This window comes from Cherax quadricarinatus, chromosome 15 (assembly GCF_038502225.1).
Source record: "Cherax quadricarinatus isolate ZL_2023a chromosome 15, ASM3850222v1, whole genome shotgun sequence".
In the NCBI taxonomy this organism is placed as follows: Eukaryota; Metazoa; Arthropoda; class Malacostraca; order Decapoda; family Parastacidae; genus Cherax; species Cherax quadricarinatus.
This window is the reverse complement of record NC_091306.1, coordinates 19767531-19780261: the sequence shown is the minus strand read 5'-3', so window position 1 is coordinate 19780261 and position 12731 is coordinate 19767531. Positions and strand designations below refer to the sequence as shown.

At 44.2% G+C, this 12731-nt stretch overlaps 1 protein-coding gene across 4 annotated transcripts in view; it reads right to left on the bottom strand.

Annotated features, from left to right (window-relative positions):
• The window catches only part of LOC128705821 (E3 ubiquitin-protein ligase mib1), a 122486-nt gene extending 111109 nt beyond the window's left edge, over positions 1–11377 (bottom strand). Inside the window, exon 1 of one of the 4 annotated variants that reach the window (XM_070085193.1) lies at positions 11034–11377. In XM_070085193.1, coding sequence (XP_069941294.1) covers positions 11034–11077 — 44 coding nt within the window. In that variant the 5' untranslated portion in view covers positions 11078–11377. Of the gene's footprint in view, positions 1–6824; positions 7218–11033 lie in introns of those variants that run through there. The other 3 variants (XM_070085196.1, XM_070085192.1, XM_070085195.1) reach the window with 3 other exon arrangements.
• Positions 11378–12731: the final 1354 nt, after the last annotated feature.

Below are 12731 nucleotides of genomic sequence, written 5' to 3'. Positions count from 1 at the left end.
GATTTCCGACATTACCCTAACTCCGATAGATTTCGAAAAAGCCATTGACAACATGCCTATGCACTCAGCCCTGGGCCCAGACTCGTGGAACTCTGTTTTCATTAAGAACTGCAAGAAACCCCTCTCGCGTGCCCTAAGTACACTATGGAGGAGGAGCTTGGACATGGGTGAAATTCCACAGTCACTTAAAACAACGGATATAGCCCCACTCCATAAAGGTGGTAGCAAAGCATAAGCTAAGAACTATAGACCAATAGCTCTGACATCCCACATCATTAAAATCTTTGAAAGAGTGCTAAGAAGCAGGATTATAAATCACCTGGATTCCCAAAATCTACACAATCCAGGGCCACATGGGTTCAGGGCAGGTCGCTCCTACCTCTCACAACTACTGGATCACTATGATATGGCCTTGGATGCACTGGAAGAAAATCAGAATGCAGATGTAATATACACAGACTTTTCAAAAGCATTTGACAAATGCGATCATGGCGTAATAGCCCATAAAATACATGCTAATGGAATAACTGGGAAAGTGGGGAGGTGGATCTTCAACTTCCTAACAAATCGAACACAAAGAGTAGTGGTCAACAGAGTTAAATCGGAGGCTGCCATAGTGAAGAGCTCTGTTCCACAAGGCACAGTACTCACCCCCATCTTATTCCTTATCCTCATATCAGACATAGACAGAGATATACATCACAGCACCGTATCATCCTTTGCGGATGATACTAGGATCTGCATGAGGCTGTCATCTGCTGAGGACGCAGTTAACCTCCAAGAAGATATAAACAAAGTTTTCCAGTGGGCAACGGTAAACAATATGATGTTCAATGAGGACAAATTCCAACTACTCCCTTATGGAAAACTGGAGGAGATAATAACTAGAACAGAGTATACTACAGACTCTGGCCATACAATAGAGTGGAAAAATAATGTAAGGGACCTGGGAGTAGTAATGGCTGAGGATCTCACTTTCAAGGATCACAACAGTGCCACGATCGCACGTACAAAGAAAATGATAGGATGGATAATGAGAACGTTCAAAACGAGAGATGCCAAGCCAATGATGATCCTTTCCAAATCACTTGTTCTCTCTAGGCTGGAATACTGCTGTACATTAACATCTCCATTCAAAGCAGGTGAAATCGCAGATCTAGAGAGTGTACAGAGATCCTTTACTGCACATATAAGTTCTGTCAAGCACCTTAACTACTGGGAATGCTTGGAAGCACTTGACTTGTACTCGTTGGAATGCAGGAGGGTGAGATATATCATAATCTACACTTGGAAAATCTTGGAAGGAATGGTCTCAAATCTGCACACAGAAATCACTCCCTACGAAAGTAAAAGACTGGGCAGGCGATGCAAAATGCCCCCAATAAAAAGTAGGGGCGCCATTGGTACACTAAGGGAAAACACCATAAGTGTCCGGGGCCAAAAGACTGTTCAACAGCCTCCCATCAAGCATTAGGGGAATTGCCAATAAACCCCTGGCTGCCTTCAAGAGAGAGCTGGACAGATACCTAAAGTCAGTGCCGGATCAGCCGGGCTGTGGCTCGTACGTTGGACTGCATGCGGCCAGCAGTAACAGCCTAGTTGATCAGGCCCTGATCCATCGGGAGACCTATTTATGGACCGGGCCGCGGGGGCGTTGATCCCCGGAATAACCTCCAGGTAACCTCCAGGTAAGGGTAGGGTAGGGTGGGTGAGGGGAAACTGGCACTAAGGGTAGGGTGGGTGAGGGCAAACTGGCACTAAGGGTAGGGTGGGTGAGGGCAAACTGGCACTAAGGGTAGGGTAGGATGACTGGAAGTTTGGCTCTAAGGGCAGGGTTGGAAGACTGGCACTGAGAGGGTTGGAAGACTGGCACTACGGGAAGGGCTGGAAGACTGGCACTAAGGCCATACATGAGGGAGATTACCAATAGACCCCTGGTTGTCTTCAAGAAGGCGCTGGAGAGGCACCTAAAGTCAGTCAGTACCTGACCAGCTGGGCTGTGGCTCGTACGTCGGTTTACGTGCGGCTAGCAGTGACAGCCTGGCTGATCAGGCCCTGATCCACCACAAGCCCTGGTCACGGACCGGGCCGCGGGGGCGTTGACCTCCGAAATCCCCCCCCCCCCGAGTATACTTCAGGTAAGGGTAGGTGGGTACTCTCAGAGAAGCACTGTTGTAGGTCAACTCTCGTGCTCATTCTCACTCATGTATTGATCTTACTAAAACATGTGGTTCATCAACACTCATATTCCTCCCTTCCTTTATAACTGTTACCAAACTAGTTAATTTCTCTATCATCTCTATATCAGAATTTGTCCAAATTAAGTGAACTGTTAAGTACATATCAATCATATGTCCCAACATTTTACGTCTTTCTAGATCATCTTGAGTTCCACACTGTAAATTCAATGTTCTTTTTCGATTTTTGTTTGTAAGTTTAGTGATACATGTCATTAACTTAATCATCCTTCACTGTATATTTTCTAGCGTTTGTATTATGTATTTCCGTAATACGGAAGCCAAAAACTGTACCGTATATTGTAAATGGGAACCTTAACTTAAATTTCTTGATGTGAAACTGAGCAATCTAGTAACTTTCTTGCTAACATGTATGCATTTCTTTAGCATAGGAACTCTCTTAATCAAACCTCTTAGATCTCTGACATCCGGTTTTGTTAAGTTCGCTACAATTTACATTATAAGTGTTGTTGTTGCTGTCTTTGTTCAGGATTAACATCTTAAGATTTGTTGGCAGCAAGCTGCTTCTGCCACTTTTTCTTAGGAGCATCCTGGTGGACTTAGAATTTATTTGTGGTCAGTGTTTTGTGTCTTCAAGAAACTTACTTGCGTCGTTATTTATTCCTTCATGTTTCATTTATATCAACTGTTAACAAGGGAACCAGCAGTAGCCCATGTGGAATGTCACTTGTCACAGGTCCTTATCCATACATTAACAACGGCTCCACCCAAGAGAAAATTATTCTGTGTTCTCGTTTTTTTTTACATCCTGACATGGTGTATAGAACACCAAAAGAACGCTTTAAGCGCCCCGAAAGGAGATGAGAAAACATTTCTGACACTGTGGTGTTAGCTTCACATACCTGTGACAGGTTTCAAGTATTCTTCTGCTCTCGCAGCCCGGCCAGAGGTCAGGCTTCTTGCTGACCTCTGCCTGGTCAACCATTCTGTATAAACCTCGTGGGCAATGTTACTTGAAGGTGTTATACAGCACCTGGGGAGTGGGAGGCTAGCATATTCGACCCAAACAGGAGAACAGGTCCACTACCATAGATCAAGGACTCCTCGCCGGCATCAAGGAACCTTCCTTCAAGTAGAGAGGGTCAATAATATTAGTCTCTATTCCACGCTGTGTAAACAGCTACACAGTCACCCACCTTCCTCACGCTGCTCAACCTTTATTACAGGATTTATTAGGTGATGTGATATTGTGCTTCTTACGCTGGTTATTTTTTTTTTTTTTGTCGGTGTTAGTAATCCTGGTGTTCTTCCTGTTGTGTATCACTATGACCATACGGATTTAGTGCAGTTTCATGAATCATTTATTATAGTTTCGTCAAGGAATAACACATCAAAGATAGCATCAAGGTCCGAGTATAACGTTAACCTGTGATCGATTGTGACTGCTTTCCTACTCCCGCAGCCCGGCCCTGAGCCAGGCTTGTTTGGTGCTTGCTTGATCAACCAGGCTGTTGCTGCTGGCGGCCCAATGTCCCATATTTGGTTGATCTGGCACTTGGATATACTCATCAACATCTCCGTTGAAAGCAGGTGAAATTACAGATCTAGTGTGCGTACAGAGAACCTTTACTGCACATGTAAGTTCTATCAAACACCTCAACTACTGGGAACGCTGGAAGCACTTGACTTGTACTCACTGGAACGCAGCCGAGAGAGATATATCATAATCTACACTTGGAAAATCCTAGAAGAAATGGTCCCGAATTTGCATACAGAAATCACTCCCTACGAAAGTAAAAGACTGGGCAGGCGATGCAAAATACCTCCAATGAAAGGTAGGGGCACCATTGGTACACTAAGAGAAAACACCATAAGTGTCCGGGGCCAAAGGCTGTTCAACAGCCTCCCACCATGCATAAGGGGAATTACCAATAGGTCTCTGGATGCCTTCAAGAGGAAGCTGAACCAGATACTTCAAGTCGGTGTCGGATCAGCCGGGCTGTGGTTCATACATTGGATTACTTGTGACCAGCAGTAACAGCCTGGTTGATCAGACCCTGCCCTGATCCACCAGGAGGCCTGGTCGTGGACCGGGCCGCAGGGGCGTTGATCCCCGAAATACCTTCCAGGTAGACTCCATGATCAGTATTCCTCTTAAAGCCTTCACGAGCTTCGACCCGTGGATTTTAATACAATGTTCTCTTATTGTACCCACGGCGCCCCTGCTTCGCACTGGGTTTATTTTATATTTTCTCCCATATCCCTTACTCCAGTACGTTGCTAAGGCAGTGTGTACATTTGGAACTTGGCCCTCAAGCACTTAAACACCTTCCAAGTATATATTATCATGGGTCTCTCCTCCGGAGCAGCCAGTACATACTCAGAACTCTCAAGCATTCACAATAGTTTAAGTACTTTATTGGTTCTATGCAGGCTGCAAGTGATCTCTGTATCAGTTCCAGCTGTTGATACTTCTCCTGGCCTGAACAACAGGCGAGAGAGCAAAAGTGATTCCAACAGTATCATCACAGATATTTCTCTTATGATAACTCTCACTATCCACCCAGACATTTGTCTAGGTTTCGCATTTGCCTCATTGTGTTCCCATAATTTCGCCCACGTGTACTTTTCATTCAATTTGAGGATCTTCCTGTGTTGTGTACATCATGTCGCTTTTGAGTTCCTTATTTCTTTTTTTTTCATATCTGAGCAATTGGAATTTGTCACTACCGAACACCATGTTATTTTCTACTGCCCACTGTAAGATATTTCCATATATCTTCTTTCAATTTCTCCATGTCTTGAAGGGCGAGTACATCAAGGACGAGTACAGCATCAAGGACGAGTACAGCATCAAGTACGAGTACATCGAAGACAGATACATAAAGGGAGATTAAAGCACAAGTGTGGTGGCAACCACTGAGGTTCAGACAATAATAATAATAATAATAATAATAATAATAATAATAATAATAATAATAATAATATCTTTATTTGCTACAAGTACATGTACAAGGTATACAGTCCTAGCTGACATCAATGGCATACTACTATACAGAAAGCCGCTTGTTATACTGAGCATTTCGGGCAAATTAGGTCAGTTTTGTCCCAGGATGCGACCCACACCAGTTGACTAACACCCAGTTACCCATTTTACTGATGGGAAACATAGACAACCGATGTCAAGAATCTCGCCCAATATTTCTACTCTCAAGAAGGTATAGAGAGTGTCACTCCCCTTTTTCCCTGTACCCCTAAACCTTTCTTTCACACCCTCTACTTGTATCCATTCCTCATTCCCCCTCTTCCCCCTAACCCATTTCCCATCTCCCTCTGTAAGCAAACAAGAAAATGTCTTCTGTGGCAGGACAACCCATCGTTTCAAGCCAACGCGGGACTTACCAAGCCTCAACACCCTCGGTAAAGCCACTTTGATACTTAAAAATTCAAGTCCAGTTTTAATACAATGTTTATTCAGTCTTTGCAGTGGTTATAGTCTCGACTTCGTGTATTATTGCATTTATTGGTGTTTTAAATATGCAATTTTGTTTAAAACGAAAAAATGTGCCCGGTTTCGTGTAGTAGCAAAATAAGATAAACCAGTAGCGTGCTGCTACAATTTTCTGCAAGATACTGCATCAACGTCCGAAGCTCCACACTGTTCAACATGTTACCAGAAGATATCAGAAACAGCCGGGACAAGTGTAGAATTCTTCAAGAGGAAACTGGATAAGTATTTCACCAAGTGCCAGATCAACCAGGCTGTGATGGATATATGGGTCGGCAGACCAGCAGCAGCAACAGCCTGTTTGACTCTCGAAACTCATGTAAGATATATTTGAGGCTAAGTTACACAGTGGGAACACGAGCTGTTTCCCTATCATATTCCATAATAAAAGGTGGATTTCAGACAGTTTAAATATGTCAGCCTGAGGTGAGAGACTTCAGTAGAGAAACAAGAATATAGTTAGGTATTCCATTAAGAGTTCAGTAGCTACGACAGCTTCCTGGAATTAGTTACAGCTGAGCTGGAGTTACTGTTACTTGGGAATTACTTTCTCTCAGGATAAGTGAAATTTCTCTAAAGATATCTTAACCATGAGAGTCAGGTAACAAAAATTATAGGATAGAAAAGAAAAAAGAGTTGGGGAAAACTTGGACTACATTATATAACCAAAAATACATAAAGAAACAATGTAGATTCACTGTTGTAACGTCATATCGACATTTAAAAACTATGCTGTATTCCTAAGAATACAGTGTGTAGGGTAACCATACCCGCAGGGGTAGGGGCGGTGGAGGGGGGTGTACTCTACCCCACGCAGCTAGATTTGCCCATACACGGCACTGCTGGCATCCATCCCGGCCCTGTGCCAGACCGGATCACTGCCAACCCCCTGCTTACGTCATGCCCGGTGGAGGGGGCATCGTGCCCGGAGGCGAGGGAAGGGGAACGTGCCCGGAGGGGAAGGGATGTGCCCAAGGAAGGGGGCACCGGGTGCAGGGGAGGTCAAGCTGGAGGGTAAGAAAAGTGTGTTTTGAAGAGTACAAAGGCTAGCTCATTATTGAGTAGTGGTATCAATAACAGTAAAGCAGCAGTAGCAACAGCAACAACAATAATAATACCAATGTTAACAGTAGCAACAGCAGTTGTAACAGAAGAAGCAGTGGTGGTCTTGTGGCAGGAAAAGAAAACTTGACGTGGTGGTAGAAAGGGGAATAAGAGTGTTGGGGGTGAGGTGAGGACAAGTATTATAACGGGTGGTGGCGGTGGCGGCGGCGGCGGCGGCGGCAGTGGTGATGGTGGACATAAGTGTCTACTGACACTTGTCCTCAGTTGATCGTCCGTCAGCATCCACTGGCTTATACATCCCATTTAAAAACGAGGGACTTGCTGCCTAGTAGTGTTCCGTATATATAATCATCGTTGTACATCATCTGGGAAGCTTGTTCGCCATGTCTCCCAGGAACCAGTTGTCCTCAAGCATGCATTATCTTCCACACTGTTGTCTCCCTCGCCCCTTTCACCCCCCGTACACTGCTGTCTCCCCCGCCGCCCTTCACACACACACACACACACACACACACACACACACACACACACACACACACACACACACACACACTTCAATTCTTCATGCAGAGGAATGATATAAAATATTCCTTAAGTGATGCTCAATACAGTGTGTGACTCTTCGACAGTGGTGGTGGGTCTACACTGGGAGAGTGCATGTTTACAAGGCAACAGTAACACATCTTGCAGTAACGACGTCGTTGACTGTGACAAACAGTACGCTATAATGCTCTTCCTGGTAGAAGATTGGAACCTCCTCAGCTTTTGCGCTCAATAACTCACACAGGTTTGCATTTTACATAGTTTAAAAATGTTTTGTATGTGTGTGAGCATAAATAAGTGACAGTTGTGTTCAAATCTCAGTCCCTATACTTGAGGTTCCTGGTGGTGGCAGGTGCTGGGGTAAAGATCATAACTAATTACTTATGCATAAAGACTTATTTAGGTGTGAGAGGGTTGAGCTTCACCACTTGGGTTCACCTCTTAAGTTTTGCTCGACGCTCTGAATTACCTCTATATTTATTTTTGAATACAAGTAATGAGTTGGCTTCTACTGCGTCGCTCTCCAATTCGTCCCACCTCCCGATGACTCCAGGTGAACTCCAGGAAGTGTACCCTAATGTCTCTCTGATTTGCTTGGTCAGCGTGCATCTGTGTCCCCTCCTAAGTGCCTCCAGGAACATAAATGATTTTTAACGTCTCCATGGCTCGCACGGACAGTCAACTTATATCAGCGTTTTCTCCTTCGTGCCTCCAGAGCCACCAGTTCTACCTCCTGCAGTCTTCATATCTCATCTTCGCATCTTGGGCATCAGTCTCGAGTTTCACTTTGTATTTAATTTCCGTATTCAAAGACTAGTACCTGGAGGTTACCTGGACGTTATTCCGGGGATCAACGCCTGATCAAGGGCCTGATCAACCAGGCTGTTGCTGCTGGCCGCACGCAGTCCAACGTACGAGCCACAGCTGTGGCAGTAGTGAATGTTTTAAAAATTGAAGAACGCCTTATCTAGGATTCTGGATGTAGAGAGATTTCATGAACTAAGCGATCAGCATGGACAAAAGGATAAGATGTAACCGAGCCAGTCAGTCGACTATAAAAATAATGTCCTCGAAACATCGATCTTCTTACTGCTCTAATTTTTCTATTTTGTGACAAATGCAGCCACCACCACCACCACCATCACCACCACCACCACCACCACCACCACTACCACCACCACCACTACCACCACCACCACCACTACTATCGCCGTCGTCATTACCACCAGCTTCACCGGCGTCCAATAATAGCCCAGTGCAGTGGCTCTGGGTTGCCGGGCGCTGGCTGGGACCGTTGTGAGACAAGTGGCTAGGCCTAGTACTATCTGATCCTTGTTGTTGCTGCTGCTGCTCAGAGATCCCTTTATAGGATAGGGGGGGACATGATAACGACGTATAAAATATTGAGAAGAACTGACAAATTGAACAGGGCCAGAATGTTTCGGAGATGAGATACAAGAACAAGAGGACACAACTGGAATTTGAAATTACAGACGAGTCTTATATATGTTAGGAAATATTTCTTGAGCCTTAGAGTTGTCAGGAAGTGGAATAATCTGGAGAGTGTAGCAGAGGCAGGATCCATACATAGCTTTAAGAAGAGGCGCGATAAGGCTCTCGGAGCCGGAAGAGAGTGGACCTAGTAGCGACCAGCAAAGGGGTGGTGCCAGAAGCTGTGAATCGACCCCTGCAACCATATAGGTAAGTACAGTTTTCAATGATGGCTCCGATACAGAGATAACCGAAGACTTCGACCTGATAACAGAACGCTCAGAAGAAGCCAAGAACCTGCTAGCCAGAGACTTGGAGTCCTCGACCTGCGAACAAAAGTCCCTGAACTGAGATCACGAAAACTTAATTAGAAACTTTAAGCCAGCTAGAAAAGGAGATTTCGACCCTTGCCTTTAAACCCTAGAAACCAAAACCAGAAGCCATCACTCACACCCTGGGTCTTCGACCAGAAATTCAAAACCATCGACACATACCCTACCTGGAGTCTACCTGGAGGGTATTCCGGGGATCAACGCCCCCGCAGCCCGGTCCACGACCAGGCCTCCCGATGGATCAGGGCCTGATCAACTAGGCTAATATTGTTGCCCGCAAGTAGTCCAACGTACGAACCACAGCCCGGCTGATCCGGCACCAACTTTAAGTATTTGTCCAGCTCCCTCTTCAAGGCAGCCAGGGACCTACTGGTAATTCCCCTTATGCTTGGTGGGAGGCTGTTGAACAGTCTTGGGCCCTGGACACTTATGGTGTTTTCTCTTCGTGTACCAATGGCGTCCCTACTTTTCATTGGGGGTATTTTGCATCGCCTGCCCAGTCTTTTACTTTCGTAGGGAGTGATTTCTGGGTGCAGATTCGGGACTATTCCTTCTAGGATTTTCCAAGTGTAAATTATATATATCTCTCGCCTGTGTTCCAGTGAGTACAAGTCAAGTGCTTCCAACCATTCCCAGTAGTTGAGGTATTTTATGGAACATATATGTGCAGTAGAGGTTCTCTGTACACTCTCTAGATCTGCAATTTCACCTGCTTTGAATGGAGATGTTAATGTACAGCAGTATTCCAGCCTAGAGAGAACAAGTGATTTGAAAAGGATCATCACTGGCTTGGCATCTCTCGTTTTGAACGTTCTCATTATCCATCCTATCATTTTCTTTGCACTTGTGATCGTGACACTGTTGTGATCCTTGAAAGTGAGATCCTCAGACATTACTACTCCCAGGTCCCTTACATTATTTTTCCGCTCTATTGTATGGCCAGAGTTTGTAGTATACTCTGTTCTAGTTATTATCTCCTTCAGTTTTCCATAACGGAGTAGTTGGAATTTGTCCTCATTGAACATCACATTGTTTTCCGTTGCCCACTGGAAAACTTTGTTTATATCTTCTTGGGTTAACCGCGTCCTCAGCAGATGACAGCCTCATGCAGATCTTAATATTGTCTGCAAAGGTTGACACGGTGCTGTGGATCACATCTCTGTCTATGTCTGATACGAGGATGAGGAACAGGACGGGGGCGAGTACTGTGCCTTGTGGAACAGAGCTCTTCACTATGGCAGCCTCCGATTTAACTCTGTTGACCACTACTCTTTGTGTTCGATTTGTTAGGAAGTTGAAGATCCATCTCCCCACTTTGCCAGTAATATTCTTTAGCACGTATTTTGTGTGTTATTACGTCATCACACTTGTCAAAGGCTTTTGCAAAGTCTGTGTATATTACATCTACATTCTGTTTTTCTTCCAGTGCATCCAAGACCATATCATAGTGATCCAGTAGTTGTGAGACAAGAAATCCAGAACTCTCGAACAGATACTAAAGAATTAGTCATACTACAAGAACTTATAAACAGTTACTAAAGCTTCAGTCATACGCCATATTACAACATATGAACAGAGAATACAATTACTGAAAAAGCTACGCTATAAACAATATATAATATATCTGCACATTATCTGACGAAACACGTTTACGGTGAAAAAAAAAATGGAAATACAAGAGTCAGAGGAGGTAGTGACCAGAAGCAGCACATTCATGCACCGAGAATAATGAATGTTCCCAGTTGAAATATTTTTCTGTCCTTCCAACAGCCGGGTAACCATCTGGAAAAGACCCGGACTGGGACATGTACCGACGAATATTTCAATTAAATTCTGGGCCGCCTCAGTGCCAGACGTATTGTGGCTGGTTTTTGTAATTGACTTATTTATGGTTACCTGGAGGTTATTCCGGGGATCAACGCCCCCGCGGCCCGGTCCATGACCAGGCCTCCCGATGGATCAGGGCCTGATCAACTAGGCTGTTACTGCTGGCCTCACGCAGTCCGACGTACGAGCCACAGCCCGGCTGATCCGGCACTGACTTTAGGTATCTGTCCAGCTCTCTCTTGAAGGCAGCCAGGGGTTTATTGGCAATTCCCCTAATGCTTGATGGGAGGCTGTTGAACAGTTTTGGGCCCCGGACACTTATGGTTAAATGTATGTTTTTTATAGGTTTATGTAACCTAACTTAATATACAATAACTTAAGTCATTTAAAATCGTGGATACAGAATTTGAAGAAAATAATAAGCTCTAAGGCATTATATAATAAAAGAAATTAATGGAGAACGAATTGCCATAAAAGTCGAGGTGGTGGTGGCGACCATCTAGAGAGGTAATAACCTTCTGTTAAATGAGTGTGAAACATAAACCTGTTAAATATTTTGCACTCTGACAAGAGTGCTAATCTTTTCCTTCTGTCTCATGAACAAAGCCATTGTAAATCTTACAAACCTCTTCAAGTAATTCAGTATACACATACCTTTAATTTCTTGTATGCTTAAAAGTTCAAAATTTTATAACATTTTCTTTGCAACACAGGAAAGCTGGTGTGCGACCGGGCAGCGGGGAATATGACCCCAGAACCACTGACCTACCACCTGTATACGTGGTAGGTTGGTGTAGCAAGTCGAGAGAGGACACAATATAAGGTATGGAGAGGAGGATAAATATTCTGGAGTGTAGCAGAGAGCACCACTGTATAATTAATAACATTCACACTGACGAACACTTTAAGCATGCTAGGAGAAGGTTTGTAGAATTTTGCACAAATATGCAGGATTTGCTATGACTGTGTAATGATTACTAATGAAGATAGTGAATGTTGAACCAGCCAAGAACGGGACTCATATCAAGTACTCAGACTGGAGTGTACTGCTAAAATATACAGCTAACAAGATGACTGGCAATGCTCAATAAACTCGCTTATCTAGAATCCTTTGAAACACACATCTGGCAACTGGACACACCAAATGTACTAAAAAAAAAAAAAATTATGATAATCCGGCATAACTGTAAATGTATAGTGTCAACCACAAAGTTTTATACTATAAACGTAACCAATTATGAAATACTGAACACTTAGCGGAGTTCTGACTGAAATTTGCACCAAGCTGTTTCTTAGGCAGTGTTGTTAATTATCACTGTATGGCTGTCACTGTAGCACTGGACCCTTCAGTCTCCCGGTGTTTACAGTATCAACAGCCAGGGAATGCTGGCTAAAATTCGCCTGGCTCACCACACTACAAGGCAATTTACCCTGTCAAGTCTGGCGAACACGTGTATCAACATACATATGTAAGAATAGTGGAGAAATAAGATTTTGCCTCCAAAGAGAGAGAGTTTATTGGGCAGGGGAAGTCATCCTGTGGGTAAACATACCACCATAAAAGCAGTACGCTACAGTTCATAGTCGTATAATACTAAATTACAAGTTATATTTGATCCACCTCAACAGTTATAACTATGCACCACTTCCCTCTCCCTGGGAAAGGGATTGGAAGCTGGGACACAGTTGTCCCCCTCCTCCTCTGTGTACCACTTCACCCCAAAAATATACCCCTCCTTTTATACCAGTAGCTCAAGCCTGGAGCCT